The sequence below is a fragment of the Sus scrofa genome, chromosome 6 (genome assembly GCF_000003025.6).
Source record: "Sus scrofa isolate TJ Tabasco breed Duroc chromosome 6, Sscrofa11.1, whole genome shotgun sequence".
Lineage (NCBI taxonomy): Eukaryota > Metazoa > Chordata > Mammalia > Artiodactyla > Suidae > Sus > Sus scrofa.
Window position 1 is genome coordinate 152,948,778 of NC_010448.4, and position 19,138 is coordinate 152,967,915.

Sequence of the window (19,138 nt, forward strand, 5' to 3'; positions counted from 1 at the left end):
GGGGTCAAATTGGAGCTGTAGCTGATGGCCTACATCTACAGCCACAGTCACAGCAATGCCAGATCCAAGCTGCGTTTGTGATCAACACCAGAGCTCACGGCAACACTGGATCCTTAACCCACTGAGCGAGGAGCAGGGATCAAACCCACGTCTTCATGGATAGTAGTCAGATTCGTTTCTGCTGAGCCACGGCAGGAACTCCGTGTTAACTTTCTAAAATCTGGATAGTCTCTATTCTCAAACTTTTGGCCCCATGGAATTTATATAAGGGTGTGAGATGTACCTGCTAGAATACAGGATGAAAAGGGACGGACAGCAGGGAACAAGGCCGGGGTGGGCAGGGGTCAGATCATGCGTGATCTCCTAGGCTCAGCTAGGATTCAGGAGGCTTGATGTCAGATAGATTTTAATCAGGAGAGTAGCCAGCAGACTTAGTATTCAGGACAATCTTCACCATGAGTCTGTCAAGGTAGGTCCATGCTAATTAGTACCTTGCACATCACATGAGAATGAGTACATATATGAATATAACTCGTCATCTTTTCTATGGGCTCCCTGTTTTTTTTCATGGGCCATGTTTCTAATTCCAGAGAACCCTAGCCCTGTCATTCAAGATCACGGCAAAGCTCTCAGCTAAGAGCTACATGGAAACTTGAGGAACTTTCAGTGGATCTTAACATGACAAGTTAGGGCAGGGCAGCCCTGTGACTTGTCTCCATCAAGCAGCTCCAGGGCAGCTCATTAATCAATTGAAAGCACTCTCCAGTTAAATGTCCCCTCAACCAACAGAATCAAGGTGTAGTCTCTGCCTGGCTCTTTACAAGGCTAAAACCAATGGTTGAAAGCCCAAACACAAGTCTGGCAATTAGAGGATGTGGATATTTTTCAATCAGTTTTAGGTTTTTGCTTTTGGCCTGCTTCCAAGCATAATTGAGTGAAAAAAAAAATCAGTTCTCAGGGGGATGGAATTCTGTGACTGCGTTGACTAATGCTGCTATGTCAGTGGGAAGTGTCAGTTCGTCAAGGAAAGAACCTGAAGCCTTCCTGAACACCAGAGTGCTTACACGCTAGAGCTCCCTTCCTGCACCACACAGCCTGTCCATCAAACAAAGGACATCAGACTGGCATGCCACCATTTCTTCTTCAACAAACTTTGATGGTGGCTATCTAGTATATTTCTGCCTGTCCTTCTGCCCACTGATCAATCCAGTATTTACTAGAAACAGACCATGTGTCAGGTGCTACACTGAGTGCAAACAAGTGGAAATTTACTGCCTTGTGGTATCTTTCTGTTACCTCTGTAAGTAACAGAGACCACATGCTGGTATCATTCCATGGTATAACCTAAAAGATGGGCCCTAAATATCTCTCTTTCTCAAACATCACTAGACTCAGTTTTCTACAGTTTGAAAAATACAGACATGGGTGAATTTCATGGTATGTGAATTATCTTTCAGTAAAAAAAGTTTTTTAAAAAATAGATCATAGCTTTGCAGTAAATTTTACCTCCTTGAGATTTAAAACTTCCATTCTTTTTCAATAAAATATATCCCAAATCTACAACAACATAGCCAAACCGCCCATTTGATTTTCACATGGAACCTTTTTTCTTCTTTTCTTTCTTTTTTTTTTTTTTTTTTTTTTTGTCTTTTTGTATCTTTAGGGCGCACCCACGGCATATGGAGGTTCCCAGGCTAGGGATCTAATTGGAGCTACAGCTGCTGGCATATGTACGCCACAGCCACAGCAACGCCAGATCCGAGCTGCGTCTGTGACCTACGCCACAACTCACGGCAACACCGGATCCTTAACCCACTGAGCAAGGTCAGAGATCAAACCTGAAACCTCATAGTTCCTGGTTGGATTCATTTCAGCTGTGCCAAAATGGGAACTCCAGGAACCCTTTTTTCTATTGGGTAGTAGGGAGCCACTGACTGTTCATAAGGAAGGGACTTTTGGAGTCCTCATTGTGGTTCAGTCAGATAAAGAACCCGACTAATATCCACGAAGATGTGGGTTCGATCCCTGGCCTCCTCAGTGGTCTAAGGATTTGACATTGCTGTGAGCTGTGGTATAGGTTGCAGACACGGCTTGGATCTGGCATTGCTGTGACTGTGGCATAGGCCAGCAGCTGCAGCTCTGATTTGCCCCCTAGCCTGGGAACTTCCACATGTTGTGGGTGTGCCCCCCCCCCCCAAAAAAGGAAGGGACTTTCAATCCAAACACTTCAACATTAATTGCCCAAAAAATCTCTCATGGGTTCTTCTTGGACTTTTGATCTCTTGGTGGAAGGCTAGAAACTACTCCAAAATTCTGAAGGCTCTTGGGGGACAAAAATATACTAAAATTTAATTAAGATGAAAAACAGGGCTTTGGACCACACAAGGAGAGTGGGAGATGGGGATTAAAAAAAAAAATAAGGGGAAATCGAGAAGGCAAAAATCCTGCAACCCCTGAACTAAATGTATACAGAAGCAGATGAGCTGGTGTGTGTGTGTGTTTGGGGGGGGGCGTGGCATGGTCAGTTGTCAGTACCTGACACTTAGCGAGGGCTCTGCTGTGGCTGCCTCAGCCTCTTTTTCATCCTCACTCACTGGCTGGAAGAACACACAAACTTCCATCACTGCTAGATTGCCCTCAGCAGCCACAGGTATCAGAGTCATCCATGTGGCAGATGAGTGGTAAAGAGAAAAAGGAAAAAAAAAAAAAAGTGTGGTTTTCCTTTCATGCTCTTCCAAACGAATGCAAAAACATCTCCATGATTTGGAAAGTTAGCTGCGTGTCTTCAAATTGCCTGACTCAGTACTAGACCACAGAGCAGCAGGGAACCAGGGAAGATTATAAATAAAAAGTCTCATAAATACTCTGCACCCAGGGGATGATGGTGACAAGTGATGCTGTTTATTTTTATTGTTGTCATTAGACTGGGGGCCTCTTGAAAGGCAGCGATGTGAAAGACTGGGAAGAGGGGAAAAACGAGAACGCTGTGGTTGAGCTGCATCCAGCCCTCACTTTGCAGTTCTCATCCGGCTTTGGAAAACATCTGCCTTGTAATCACTTCATCCCCATTCCCACAAGACATTCGTGGGCATGACCAACCCAGCCCCTGGCCCCAGTCTCATGGTTCTGCAAAGAGCTGAGAATATGTGCTCTGCAATCAAACAGCTTGAGTTAGAAACTGTCTCTAGGATTTACTAGTTCTGTGACCTGGGTAAGTACTTAGTCTCTTTGTGACTCAGTTTCAGTGTCTATAAAATGGGAGGATAATGCTGATAACTGGATAAGGTTATTATAAGGGTCAGATGCACTAATATAGCCAAACTTCTTAGCCCATAATAAGCATGCAGTAAATGTGAGCAGCTATTGTTATTGCTGCTAATTTTGTCATGTTCCCTCCCGTCCCCCCCCACCCCGGCTTCTACCATTCTTCTGGTCAAGTTGCTGTCTTTTATGCAAAGCTGGGCTCAGGCCAGTGGACAGACTCTTACCAAAGGCTTTTGTTTCTGACCTCATGAAATGCCTTATGTTACCTGACTTTGCTGTGTTTCTGGTGGGCTTCCAGAAACATGGGATCTTTCAGTCCTCCCCCGCTTTTATAGGAGTGGAATGGCTGGATCATACAGGAGGTATGAGAGTTTCTTTGTAAGGCTATGCTAAACTATTTTCCAAAGTGGTGGTGTCATTTCACGTTTCCAGAAGGAGCGTGTAAGAGTTCCAGTCCCCTGCATCCGCAACAGGACTTCAGCCATTCTGACCAGCATGTGGTGGGGCTCACTGTGGTTTGAATTTGCATTTCCCTGGAACCATATGCAGCACCCTTGGCTCCTCAGCTTGAGTCCGGGTGAAACAGCGCTGCTACAGTCATCACCCAAAGAGTTAGCCCCACTGACTCAAAGGGTCTGATGGGAGGTTTTTCTCTGGTTGGAGCCCCAGCCTCTAGGGCTCCTGAACCGTCTTTTCCCAGCAGAACAGAGATTGGGTGGCAGACCCATCCTGAGCCCCAGTGCATCCCAAGAGGCTGAGAAGGGGTCCTGTTCTCCCTGCAAGGGCAGGAGGGGTGGACTGCAGATGATGGATGGGAGTGGAGAGTTCTGGAGGACTGCTTGGTGGAGGAAAGAAGAGAGAGCAGGCGTGGCTGGTTTGTGCTTCCCGGGCCCCACTAAAGTAACACTGTTCAGTGAGACTCTCACTGCCCACAGTGATCAAATGAACCCTCAGCTATGCCCAGGAAAGGTGGACAGGAAACAGCCTGACAGCACCTCAAGCATGGTGGGAGGGGGTGGTTCTCCCAGTGAGTTGGCCCCACTCAGCAGAGACGGGCCCTCTGGATCAGCAAGGAGTGAGGAGAGACCCAGGAAAATCAAAGCACTTGCTCACTTGCCAGCAAGGGACATGGTGAGGAACCATACAGCCACACACCCCTGTGCACCAGCTCTCGACCAGCCAGGATGGGCCGAGAAGGGCAAGGGAGACATGGCCTCACTAATGTGGACTCAGGAAGCACACCAGCATCATCTGAGATACAAGCTGGTACCTTTCAAAGACAAATAACAATACCCAGTGGTCTGTGCATGGGGCCAAAAGAGCAGGGTAGTAAAATGTATCAGGGTAGCTAAGAATAAACTTGGGTTAGAAGGAAGGAAGTAATCATTAGTATTTATTGAGCACTTACTATGTACTATTTTTAAAATGAGGACTGAAGAATTTTTAGAGATATTAGAACAGTGCCTTCAATATAGTAAGCACTAGATAAGTGCTGGTAGATATTGTTATTGCTGTTGTACTTTCTTTTTGTTAAAGCTTTACTGAGCTATAATTAGCATTCAACAAACTGCACATATTTAAAACATCTGGTTTGGTAAGTTGCAACACAGCAGACACCTACCAGTGAAGACATTACTACACTGAAGATAAGTATATCCATTGCCCCCTAAAGTTTCCTTGTGCCTACTTGTACCCCTACTTTCCTGGCCCTCACTGTGCCCACTTCCACTGCAGGCAACACTTGGTCCTCTTTCTGTCATTAGTATGCAGTTCCACGATGTTAAATAAATGGAATTATATAGTTTGTACTCTTTCACTCAGCTTCTATCACTCAGCATAATTATTTTGAGATTAAGCGATGTTATAGCTTATATTAATAGCTCACTCCTTTTTCTTGCTTAGTAGTATTCCATTCTAATGAGAGACCAACAGTTTGTTTATCTACACACTGTTGATAGACATTTGGGTTGTCTCCAGTTTGGGGCCATCATAAATAAAACTGCCATGGGTTTCCATAGAGACCGGCTTTTATGAGTGGAATGGCCAGATCACTTGGTAGGTATTATGTTAACTCTGTAAGAAAGTGCTAGACCACTTTCCGAAGTGGTTGTACCATTTCACATTCCCACCAGCAGCATGTAAGTCCAGTCCCCCCTCCCCGCCCCCGCCACCACATCCTCACCACAATGTCAGCCATTCCACAAGTGTGTAGGGGATCTCACCGTGGTTTGAACTGGCATTTCCCTAGTGACTAGTGATACTGAGCATCTTCTCAGGCATTTGTCATTCAAATCTTTTCTTTGTGGAGATGTCTGCCCCAACATGTGCCCATATTTAATCGAATCCCCAATGTGTGCCCATATTTTAGTCGAATCTGCTCCTATATCCTCTGAGCCTTTGAGAGAAGCTATTTAACTGAAAGGGAACAGCAAGCTGTCTGGGTCAGTCCCTAGAGAACTCAGACAAGCATCCCCTTCCTGCACACTGTGTGAGCCACTCAATTGCTCTTTGGCTGTGTTTCCTCACTTGTCAAGTGGGAAGAGTAATGGTGCCAGCCTCACAGGATTGTTAAGCTGATTCCATGATATAAAGAGTCTAGCACAGTGCCTGGTACACTGTAGGTGCTCAATAGATGGTAGCAGCTAATGCCACTGCCTATCTCTCCATAATAACCGAGGTTGGACCAGGGATGCTAAACATCTTCCGTCCAGCACAGTGTTGAACTGTCCTGCCTCAAATACCCAGAAAAACACTGCCCTGAGCTTCCTGAGTGCACAGGCTGTCTTACTGCTTACGGAGCCACGTCAAACTTCCCCTCGCCAAATAAATGCCTTAGCATACGGTCTGTTTTCAACATATGTGGTTGTGGGGCCCAGGGTGAGGCTTGGTACAGAGAGACTGACTCCTTAGAAGCCTGGTCCTAGAGGCTGACCACAGTAGGTCCTGGTGAATCATGCACAGTAGCCCAGATCTTTCACTGGGAGGCGTAACCATGCTCCCATCCGTGCCATATGGACTCCTTCCCTCTCCACCTCTCTCAATGACCTCTGCCAATGTCATCTGCTAAAGAGACCAAGAGAGAGAAACCTGCCCCCTGACATTCTCCCTTCCTGTGGTGCTCTTCCAATGGGACTGCAATACCCACATCCTACCCAGGCACAGAGAAAGTCAGCTGTGGGTGCTGTGTCCACAGAAGACAAAGGCACAGAGGAGAAGGGTGAGGCTGGGGCCTAGTGCCTGAAACTGGGCTGGAAAGAAGAGCATCCTAGTGTGCATGCATATGGGCGGGGTGAGGTGGGTAACACACTCCTGAAAAATCTCACATCCTACAGGAAAGCCTCTCTGTCTGCTGAAGACTTGAGTGGTCCCTTCTCTGTATTCTGGTCCTAAATCTACCATCAGATCTACTATTCTGAACTGCAGTCATCTCCTTGCTGTCTTTCTCAATGATGCTTTATCTTATTTATCTTTATCCTCTGAGCACTTAGCCAGGCAAATACAAGAACATGTTTTGATAATGAGTGAATGATTTAATGAATAATTTTTTAAATGGCCTTTTATTTTTAGAACAGTTTTAGATGACAGAAGAGTTGGGAAGAGAGTACAAAGTTCCACATACCCTATACTGAGTTTCTTCTGTCATTGATATCTTACATTAAGTTCAAGGGCATAATTAAAGAACGATATTGATGTATTATCATTAACTAAAGACCTTACTTGGTTCAGATTTTCTTAGTTTTCACCTAAGGTCTTTCTTCTGTTCCAGGATCCCACCCAGGAGGCTACATTATAATCAGCAGTCACATCTCTTTAGGCTCCTCTAGGCTGTGATAATTTCTCAGACATTCCTTGTTTCCTGATGACCTTGACAGTTTTAGTGAGTCCTGGTCAGGTATTTTGTAGAATGTCCCTCAAATAGAATTTGTCTGATTTTTTTTTTTTTAAGATTAATTAGACAGTAGCGGTTATAGGTTGAGGGGAGAGAGACAACAGAGAGAAAGCCCCATTCTCATTGCATCATGTCAACAGCACATTTTCTCAACTTGACCTAACACCGTTGGTGCTGACCTTGAACACCTGGCTGAGGTTACTGTGCCAGATTTCTCCACTGTTTAATTACCGCCCCCCTTTTATACTATCCTCATTGAAGCACACTTTAGGAATAGGGAGTTGTTTTCCACCGCCTTGCAGGGGGATATCTACATAAATTATTTAGAATTCTCCTGTACGAGAGATTTGTCTCTTCCGCTCATTTATTTATATCAGTATGGACTCACAGTATTCATATTTTGCATTATAATCCAATACACTTTATTATTCTGCTCAAATTGTTAAAGTTTTGGCCACTGGTGGCTCTTGGTTGGCTCCTAATAATCTCATCGGTTGTAGGTTTCTTTCTTTTCCTTCCTTCCTTCCTCCCTCACTCCCCTCCTCTCTCTTTTTCTCTTTCTCTCTTTTTGTGCTTCCTTTCTTTCTGGTGCGACTAAAATACACCTAGGCTCATCATGTCTATTTCCTGCCCCAGTCCTAGAGTCAACCATTTCCCCAAGAAGTCCTGATTCCTTAATGGAGAATGGTGTTAGAAACCAAGATCCAGGAGTGCTTGCAGCAATTAGCTGCTAGGGTGTCCTTGTTTCCAGGCCCCTCTGCTGCCACAGCTAGGAAATACAGGTGTGTTTACTAGCCTATATACCTACACATGTCTATAAATATGGCTACATGTGGCCATCGGTAATCTACATTAAGCTAAACGTGATTTCATTATTCTGGCATCTTTAATTTGAATCCATTGTCACAGGGATCATTCTAGCTTTAATGAATCATTTTTAACAATAACACCCGATTTGGTACTTGGTGCTAGGTACAGTGCCAAGCTGTTCACAAAGGTGACCTCATTTAATCCTCAAAACCACTTTATGGGCCCACATTTAACAGACGAAGACACCGAGGCACTCAAAGATGAAGTATCTTACCTAAACTCACACCGCCAGTGGTGAAGCCAGAGAATGAGACCATGTCTTTGAAATTCCACACTCAGTAAGTGAGAGCAAACCACCAGTCCTACCTTCATCCAGGACTTGGATGAAAACTTCAGTTCTGAGCCATTTAAGATGCAGACGTAATTCCCACTCTCACCAACTATTGTTCTGCCCAAATCTTACCTCTTCCATCCTTCCCCACCCCTTCCCCAGGGTTCCCTCCCCATCTGTCATGCTAACTGAAGATAAGTTGCCAAGTTACAACCTGACTTGACAGCTGGAGAAACGGGGTGCTGGAGCAAAGGCAGGGATCAGCTCTGTTTGACCCCATGACTTTTCAACCTCTGGCTAACCCCTGCTGTGTATGATCTTGGGTTTTGGTGACTTGATAGTAATTAACTCTGAACAAGCAGCTCTGCTTTCATGGAGTTAAAAAAAGAACAGTATTTTTTTCCCTTGTTAATTAAATCATCTGCAAGGAAGATAAATGTGCAGCCCACACTTGTATCTTCTAAAATATCAAAGGCCTGATTAGTAAGGCTTACGTTCAACCTCAGGCTTTTTCTCCAGATTCCTGGAAGTTAACAGGGACCTGGAGAAAGAGAACTTCTAAATACCAATACTTGGCACTTGGACATTGTTCATTCATTCACTCCGGCTGTTCTAGAAAGAGGCAACCTGGATCAAACGCAAAATATTCCTGGGAATTTTGACCCAGTCAACCTACTGAATTAGAAACATCAGCAGTGAGCAGACAGAAAGCATGAGAATCCTTCAGACCATGTTGGAAGCCACTTTTTGAAAAGCCCACTGCCCCCTCGTCCCTGGGTTCTGTTTGGTGAATTTTTCCTGACAGTTGGTGGTTTTATTTGCCAGAACCACAACAAAGAGGGTCCTTGAGTTTCCCTGGGAGTGTTTCCTTAGACCTGCACCTCTCCTAGACCTGACAAAGGTGTTATTGTTGCTGGCTCACTGGACGCCCAGCACCTGAGTCAGATCAAAGGTATTTTCCGATGCCGGCATGACCACAGTCTCGCCCTCACCACATAACATTAAAGCTGATGATTAATCCCCTTGGCCCAGAAGGTCCCTTCCCACTCCCAAGTACAAAGCGGGCTGGGGGTGGGGACTTTATTTCCAGCACAACACGACCATAATAAACTGGCATTTTATGGCCCTCATTCACTGCAACCAACTGCAGCTGCCCATCAAACTCGTTAAAGCTCAACCAGTTACTTCAAGTGGGGCTTTTATGTTACTAGGAAAGTGCAATAAGAATTCCCACCATTTCTGAGCATCTCCTAGGGACTAGGGATGTATGTACATAATTCATGTTATCCAGCAACCGTCTAGGACTGGCATCCTCAGCCTCAACGTGATGCATGAGCACCTGAGAATGTATGTAGTTCACCTTGGGTCACAGGGCCATAGTGCATGAGCGCGTGGCCAAGCTACCCCTGTCTGATGCCAGAGACCATGCTCTCTATTCCTCTATGGGCGCTTGTCATCGCACGCAACATAGGAAGGCATCAAGGGGGGTACACGCGGGACTCAGACGGAGTTAGATCTGAGTTCTCAGCTCAAGTTTTATAGCTGTGTGACCTTGGGAATATGACTGGACCTTTCTCTGCCCCGGTGGCTTAATTTATAAAAATGGATGCTGTACCACAAGCCAGCGTCATTTTCCTCAAGAGGCCAGGAAACTGAGAAGTGGGGATGTCACAGATTCACATTCATTTGGATTTGCTTTTGCTCCTAAGTCTGAGCTGAGTGGGGTAAAAACGCCTGAAATTTTGCCTTTCTAGGAGAAACCAGATTCGATGTGTCCCCGTGAAAATGGGAGATGATTTAAAGAGGTTTGAAACAGTGTTCGGTGAAGGCGGGCTAACGAGTGAAGACTCACATGGAGGGAGCTGAGGACTGACTGCCCTGGCGGCACCTCCTGCTCAAGGCGGCCTTGGGCCCTGCAGATCTCTCCCTTCAGTGACAGCTAAGCCTCATGATAGGGCTGCCGACGGAAGAAAGAGGCCAGGACTCTTAAACTTGAAGTTCCATTTAAAACTTTGTCCAGAGAAACAAATAGAAGGAAAGCGCTTTTTTTTGTTGGTCATTTTTGGCTATCCCACGGCATGTGGAGCTCCCAGGCCAGGGATCAGACTGGAGCCAGAGTCATGACCTAAGCCGCAGCTGCAGTAATGCCGGAGCCCTAACTCACTGGTCTGGGCTGGGGATCAAACCTGTGTCCCAGTGTTCCCAAAAATGCTGCTGACCCTGTTGTGCCACAACGGGAGCTCCAGGAAAGCTTTTTTTTTTTTTTTTTTGAAGGGCTGCGAGAAAGTCTGGCACCAAGTCCTCTCAGGTAGTGGCCTTGGACCCTCCCAGGCAGGTAATCACTGTGTCCTTTCTGCCCAATAATATGAGGGCTGATGACAGAGACTAAGCCTTGAAAAGGGCTCACTTCATATGAAGCACATTATATTGCCTCAAATCACCTTCATGATACTATGAGATATGTATTATACTTCCCACATCTCGCACAGGAAGGATCTGGGGCCCGGAGGTGTGAAGTGCCCAGCCCAAGGGCCCATCCTTAGCTCATGGAGGATGTGGGATTGGAAACCAGTCTGGAAACACAGCCCCACCACCCCTGCAAAATGAAAACCCCCGATGCCATGCCTGGTACCTACCAGATGCTCAGTATCACAGGCTCAATCTGCATCTATACTGTGGAGCCTTTTACTGTCATACCTATTATAATTCCATCTCACCAATGGGAGGCCCTATGTTATCCTAGTGTCCCCAGGATTTGCCACAGTCCCAGACACAAGGGCAGAGGATCCATGAATAAGTCAATGTATCGATATTTACGCAACCAAAATATTTTATGGTACAAGACGATCACTGGTCCCTACGGCAGCTAAACAGTTTCGCATCATATGTACCCTCCATTGTCACAGGGCCTCTGCCCTCGACTGCATCTCAGACCCCACTCTAATCCTTACTCATGCCCCCGCCGCTCACTCCCCCATTTGCCCTCCTCCTCCTCCACCACTCTCGCCCCTATTTTACTTATCTGGGAAAAATTCAAGGAGTCGTCCATCTCAGTTTAACAGAGTAATGACTTTTAAATAAAAATATGGTAGAAATGGGTACTTATCGAAATGGAATGCTTTCAGACTCATGCATTTAAAGAAGATATAAATTTTAGGGCAGGCACTAAATTTTAGCTGCAATCTTGGAGAAAGCCTTTCTACTAATTCATGGAGAAAAATTAGCAAAGTGAAAATTGCTTATCAGTGTTCTTTCAAAGTCGTGATATGCAGCCTAATTCTATACATCACCAGGGCGCTCCCAGGGAGATGGATTTATATTGATTGAGAGAGAGCTCAGTGGCCAAGGAAAACAGACACCCCTTTGCAAAGAAGACGCAGCTACCCATTGGGGACAGATTGTCTGGGAGCGAGGCGTTGCCATCTCTGGATCCGATTTCACCCCTCAAGCCATGGGTTCTCTGGCCAGGGTGATGTTAAAGGCAGACTCTACCCTTTTCACACTTTTTAAGAATTTGGCCCCTGGAAAAGGGTCTGGCAAATCTAATAAGCAAGGCTATTAGTGGGAAGGCTGGGCTTCCAGCTAGATAAACCACGGTGTGTGTGTGGTGGGGGGGCAGGAAGGGAGGAGCTGAGGGGCAAAGGGGCCAGCGGTTCCCTCCTCCCAGGCTGGCCATCCTCCCGAGTGTGGCAGCCCCGCCCTCACCCGGCAGACTCACCCCCATGTGACAAGAAGATGTTCCACAGATGACAGCCAGCCGTGACGTCACTGGCTGTCCCTCACAAGCGAGGCCGTGCCCCCTCACATCTGCTCCAATCACTCCTGTGAGAAAGCAAAACAAAACTCTCTTAGAAAAAGGAGAAGGAAAGAAAGCTAAAACAAACATAATGATACTCTCTTTTTTATACCAAAGGACGTTGAGACCACGTCTCAAACAGACGTGCAGACCAGTCTCAAACAGAAACCAAAAGGGCTCACTGGTCAGCCTGGGCAACCAGGAAACCTGTTTTTGGCTTTCAGCGTCAGTGTATGGCATCCAACACTGGAATAATAAGTCACTGTCATTAGAATAATAAAGGCACCCGCTATCAGTGATTTTTTTGCTCACAAAATCCCAGACACTCTGCTGATGTTTATATGTACGGTCTCATTTTATAGGAAGCCTATCAAGCTGAAATGATGAATGGCACACATCAGCAGAGGAATGAAGGCTCATCTATGGGCTGAGTGACCCGTCCAAGGTCACACTGCTGGGAAGGGGCAGGGCGGAGGGGACTCTGGTTTGACACATCACATTTCCATCTCACTGAAGGCGACAGAATCCTCTGATGATCAGATCTCTGGGTCACCATCCTCAGTACTGCTCATCCCAGAACTTGGAATAAAGGACAGAGTGACTGACAGTCAGTGTCTGTTGAAAGAACGCCAGGTAGCAGAGAGTTTCCCATAAATGGTATAAGCTCAGGCGGCTTTGCACGGAGTGTGTTCCTTGATACTTGCTGGGCAAGTGAAGTTACAAGTGTGAGGGCAGAGTCAGACTGTTTAGAGCCCGGAGTCACCCATCATTTATCCAAATACCCATAAGCACCTTCTACCCATAAAATGATACACGGGGCGTGTTCTTTGATACTTGTGGGCAAGTGAAGTTACAACTGTGAGGGGAGAGTCAGAGAGAGTGTTTAGAGCCTGGAGTTGCCCGTCATTTATTCAAATACCCAGCAAGCACCTTCATGATACATTGGGTAGGATGTGGGAGCCACAACCACGCAAACCTTTCCAACGAGGTCACAGCAGGAGGTGGAAAGTGCTGGGGGCAGAGAGCAGAGGTCGGAATGCGGGAGAGAATAGCTCCCTCGGGCCCAGGGGGCTCTGTGTAACAGCGCCCTGCCTGCCATCTCCAATACTCAGTGCTCCATCCCACCTCAAGACCTCTGCATGTGCTCTTCCCTCTGCCTGAAATGCCATTCCCCAACCTCTCTGCCAGGTTAACTCCAACTCATTCCTAACTCAACTGTCTCTGAAAGCTTCCCTGTGCCTCCAGGAAAGACGTGGCTCTCTGTCCAATGTCTTCACACACGCTTGGACTTTCCTAGCACACAAGAAGACACTGGTAACTTACAGACTTACCATAGCCCACCTGCCTCTCCTGCTATGATAAAAGCTGCAGGGAGCTGGTGCTGCATGGTCCACATACTTAGCCCCCACCCAGCACCAACCACAGTGACAAGGGAAAGTGTAGATGCATGGGGACGAGAGGATAGAGATGACAATCCTTGTCCTGCGTGTTCAGGGTCTTGTGGGAGAGAGGGAGGGAGAAGCCTAAATGGAGCATTATAATGCAGGGATCAGTGTGGGAGGAAGGGCCTGTGGGGTGGCTGGGCTCCCCTGTAGGGATTCAGGCAGGAGTCAGCTGGGTGAAAGGTGGGGTCAGGGTGCCTCTTTAGGCCACAGATCCCCTGTTACTGAAGGTACTGGCTGCTCAGCAAGCAGTCCTTGCCAGAAAGCAGGAGCTGGGGGGATCATTAATAAGCCTCTAGTCTTCCAACAACTTTCTAGGTTTTTCTCATGCTTTTTCCAAAATTCTACCTGCTTGGGCACCTGTGAACCTCAGTAACCTGTGCATGCCCAGCAGAGGAAGAAGTACACCTCTTTTAAACTTGTTGTGTTGGTTATCACAGTACGTTTGTGTTACCACAGGACTTTTTCTGTTCTCACAGTAGTTAGGTCCCAGCAACCAAGTGATGGAGATCTGGGACTAGGCCTGTAAAAGTCCTGGACCTGTCGGCTTTCACCAAGTCCCCTGTTCTGCTCACCATCGTGGGGCTGTGCCCTTGGCCTGTGATCCCCAAGTTCCAGGACAGCCAAGGTCGGCCCTGCCTGGAGATCCGAGGGCTGAAGGTGCGGGAGTCTCCCCTCCCCTGCTTCCCCGAGGCGGACGGCTGCTTCTCCTCCATGGCTTCAGCTCTGCTGACAGGGCCACCGATGCTCCACTCTGCTGGTGTCCACCACCTCCTCCTGTCCCTCCAGCTAGGGGTGGCAACAGCTTCCATTTAGCTGATCTTTGGCTTGCTTTGCAGGAAATACAACCCTTCTTAGTTCCTTCATAATCTGGGTCAAAATTTTTGAGTATTAACGGCCCTTTTTTTTCGCACACTTGGAGTGGTTTATGAATTTCTGGGTGGATCAGTGATGAAGTACCCCATCCACGGCACAGAGGCTTTCAGACAGGAAGAAGCCCCAGATACAAGATAATTTTAATTGAGCTCTTCCTGCGTGCTTTTTACCTGCATGCGCCTGATTGTATTCTTGCAACCATTGACTGTGATTGGTGTTATTCTCATCCTCATTTTACAGATGAGGAAACTAAAGCCTAGACATAAGAAGTAACAGAACCAAGGGGACACAGCACACAAGAAGCAGGGCTGGTGCTCACATCCAGGTAATCTGATTCCAAACTGGGTCTTAGGTTTTCTTCCAAGATAAACCCCCCCAAACCAGGTGGTCAATATTTACTTATCTGGATATCTTCAAATCTGGGCCTTAAAGATATCGATCCTGAGATCCTGGACAGAAAAGGAATTTCCTATTGCTGGTCCAGAGTGTTATCAGTAAGTTCAAGAATTCCTGATGATGGCCTGCCTTTCCTGGTCTCCTGTATATAAAGCCCAGGCAAAGTTTATCTTGCAGGGCAATTCAATTCTGAAAGGGGTTAGACATGGGAAAAAAATAAATCTGTGGAATGCTTTCTTTCTTTCTCCTCTGGTTAGCAGATTCATTGCAGATATCACTAGGTTTAGAATCCGAGAATGAGTGAGTTATAATGAAAAAAGAATGGAGTTTGGAGACAGAAAGGCCTGCTATAAAATGAAGGGAATAACAATATCACACTGGCTCTGTTATTGAGGATATGTTTAAAAGTTTGATGGCTGGTTGCTATGTCCCCGTGACCTCCATCACTCTCACTCTCAATATTCTCAGTTCATCTGAACTCTTTCTCAAGAGACAGCTGTATTCTTCCTACCTTTTTAGCAAATACAACAGACAGCTATGATAGGCTGGGTACTGCATTAAAGTCTTTACATGTTACCTGATTTAATCACTGCAACATCTAGGAAACATAAATATTATTTCCTCCCTTCACCACTTACAGAAGAAGCGAAGGACCAGAGTGTTCAGGTAACTTGCTCAAGGTCACAAAGAGCAGTCCTAGGATCTGGCACCTTGACCTTATTCTGTCTGATCCTAAAGCCCGTGTTCTTTGAAGAATCCCTCGCTTTGTGATGTTACAATTGTCTTATATAAAGGAAATCTTGTTTTATTTTGAAATGTAGTTCACCAGGGAACATTTAGTAATAGCCATGGATTTAGAGTTAGAAGATGCCACAAACCACCGGAAAATCTGACCCGCTCCCTCATCTGCAAGGAGAGCAATGGATTGCAAATGGAGCTTCTTTCTCAGCCATGTTCAGTACACAATATACACAGCTTTTTTTTTTTTTTTTTTTTTAAAGATACCAAGTGTCTCCTTGCCTGGAAACAGGAGGGTGGGGAAAAATCCTTCCTAGGATTCTATATTCTCAAGTCCTGAGACTTAGAAAACTTCCCCTCCAGGGAGGTCCTCATATGCTGCCTGATGTCCATCTGGTCCAAGTGCAGGGCAGGGCGGGTGCCCCTGAGAGGCCCCGAGAATCCTGGCGCTGACCTATCTCCCTTCTCCTTTGGCTGCGAGGGGCCGATCCTGAGAAAAGAGGCCCGAAGCAGGGAAGGCAAAGAAGGGGAGGAGGAGCTTTCTCCTTTCTGGACAAACACATTTCACAATCCATAGAAGGTACATCAGGAAACAATTCCTTCGACGGGGTTTTGACAAGCGCAACCCTCAGCGCTGCGGGCCCTTCACATGACTGTGCAAGTGTCAGTTAATTCAGCATTCCTCAGAAAGTTTAAAGGGCTAAATGAGCAGCTGAAGAAACAGGCACCAAAAAAAACTGTGAGATAGTCAACTGTGTTTTCCCTGACCCTTGCACAATGCTCAGCTGATGGTAGTTGCTTAATCCATTTTTCTTTTGTTGTTGTTGTTGAATGGAAAACAGACAGCAGAAGAACAAGCTTATGGAGTCCATGAATCAATTCAGGGCCTCTTTTTAAGGACCCTTCCACTTCCACATCTATAAGACAATTCGTGTCAAGAAATATGTTCTCAACACATAAAATCAAAAAGGAAAAATTAAAACTTCAAGAACAACTCTCTTATTTTCCTTTACATGCTGTCTCCTTCCCTCTGCCCAATCCACCAACTATCCATCTTTCCATCCAAACATTTATTGAATATCTACTATATTTATGTAAAACCAAAAAAAGAGGCTTTGTGAATGTTATGATTAAGCACGGGTTATCCTGTAATTTATCAAGCCACAACTGCTTTGAAAACTCTAAAAGGTTATATAGAAGAAAAACATCCCAAGCTCTAGCATTTGTGCTATAATTATCTCATACTTTATAGCCATATAAAGTACTTTACAGCTTACAAAGCAGCCTTCAACACTGTACCCTTCATTTAGCTTTTAAAAAAAAATCCCACATGTTATTTTATTTGGGGGGATCACAGTTGAAAAAAACTGAATTTCAGAGAGGTAAAGTAACTTGAGTTTATTTAGCTACTTAGCGGGAGAAGCAGGGCTCAAACTAGGATTTATTGTTTGCTAGTCTTTTTCCCTATGTTTGAAAAATTAAAATGTCTGCTATTGAAGTGTTGGCATCTTGATAAAGATACTTGTAAAATAATAACCCAGATACCTTTCTGAAGGAAAAAAAAGGGTTTTGAACATCACCTAAGACTGTATCAACTTGATACTCTTGAATCAGCCATTTGGAGGAATGAACTGACAGATAAAGTCCATCAAATGAGCTGTTTGATTGAGCTGGGCTAGAGATTCATAGGGTCTCTGGGGAGGAGGCTCTCTGGAGACCACCAGCCTCATGTTTGCAAAGCCCGTCCCAATAAATGTAAGCTCCTGGAAGGGTAAGACTCATATCAAAGGCATTTTCTCTGCAGAGGACCAAGCACCAGTCTTACATAGAAAGGTACTGAATTCTCTTCTTTTGACTGATATTCATTCACTTTATGTAGAATATAATATATGGCTTTGGCATTATAGTGTTGTGCTTAAAAACCTACACTCATTCATCACAGGACATTGATTAAGTTGCTTCTCTCCTTCAGGCCTCAGTGTCCACATCTGCACAATGTGAATGACAGTACCCTCCTCATGAGACTGTCACAAGGATTACATGTGCTAATATATGCAAAGTGCTTGGACTGGTGCTGTCCAGAGAATATTCTGAGATGATGGAAATATTCTATATCTGCATTTCCATACACAGCTGTCACCAGACACATGTGGCAACTGGGCCCTTGAAATGTGGCTAGTGCAAATGAGGAACCAAATTTTCCATTTTAATTTTAATTTTAATTGGTGCATGTGGCTAGTGGATGCTGTATTGGACAGTGCTGGTTAGAGCCTGCCTAGTACTACATGGATGCTTGCTGTTTTCATCACTGTTGTTTTTTAAATTTTTTTTAATTTACTTTTTAGGGCTGCATCTGTGGTGTAAGGAAGTTCCTAGCTCCTAGGGGTTGAATCGGAGCTGCAGCTGCCAGCCTATGCCACAGCCACAGCAACACAAGATCCGAGGTACATCTGCAACCTACACCACAGCTCACGGAAACACCAGATCCTCAATCCTCTGAGGGAGGCCAGGGATTGAACCCGCATCCTCATGGATCCTAGTTGGGTTCCTTACCACTGAGCCACGGTGGGAACTCCCTACTGTTGCTAGTATTGTTGTCCTCAGACTTAGGCTTGAATCCTACTGACAGGTCTTAGGCAAATGCCTTGATCTCGAGAACCTCAATTTCCACATCTGAAGATTCTGGCCTTACAAAATTGCTGTGGGGATTAAGTAAGATGTATGGAGAACACACTGTACTCACTACATGGGACTGTTAAATACAGGACCTACAGACGTGCTCAGCACAAGTGTAGAGACATCCTACTTATTCCTGAATGAGCCTTGCTTGGTCATGCCGCTGAACATTCCCTCATGCTGTTCCTTCTTAGAATATTCTTCCCACAGTACACGCCATCCCCCAGCAAGCTACCTGGGGTACATGGACTACATTTTGGAGACTCAGCTTTTTTACCAGAAGAAGCCTTTCCTGACCATGTCTTCCCCCTTCCACTCCTCCATGGGGAATCCCAGTCAAGGAGAACTGACCAAGTCCCTTTGCTTATACCTTAACCACTGACACTGTACAGATTCTATCACTGTATCTGTAATATGTTTATTTGCATAGATGTCTCCTTCTATGAGACTATGAGCAGGCTGAAGCCCAGGCTAAGCTTGACACCACAGTGGCACTAATTTTTACTGTTATTGTTTAACAAATGAATGAATGAGTGTGGCACAGGGCAGGTACTAGGAAAATACGAGACATCTTCCAGATAAAGTCAGCAGATTTAATCATGAACAAATGCTCTATGTCTTAATTATGATTCATGGTGAAAGGTACTGGACAGTCATGAGGAACATCTCATGGGTAACAGTAAAATTATTCCCATACATTCTGTTTAGAACTGTCAAAATCACTGGTAAAGAACAAATATCCTACAATCCTTCTGTTTATTGGGATATTGCTTGGTGCCTCATACTTTGCAAATATTACTGTATTAGATTCTTATAATGATCTTGAGAAGTACTTGTTATTGCACTGTTTTACTAAGTCAGAAAATGAGACCAAAAGTTGTTCAAGAAGCTTGTCCAAGGTCCCCCAGAGTTAAGAGTCA

At 45.5% G+C, this 19,138-nt stretch overlaps 1 protein-coding gene across 24 annotated transcripts in view; it reads right to left on the bottom strand.

Moving 5' to 3' along the window:
* Positions 1-19,138, bottom strand: part of FGGY (FGGY carbohydrate kinase domain containing) — a 458,257-nt gene that overhangs the window by 193,855 nt on the left and 245,264 nt on the right. For all 24 annotated transcript variants that reach the window (XR_002345479.1, XM_021097811.1, XM_021097810.1 and 21 more), the window contains one exon: positions 12,013-12,116. Coding sequence is in view for 23 of the 24 variants with exons in the window: in XM_021097811.1 (XP_020953470.1) it covers positions 12,013-12,116 (104 nt within the window). In the remaining variant the exon portion in view is untranslated. The remainder of the gene's footprint in view (positions 1-12,012; positions 12,117-19,138) is intronic.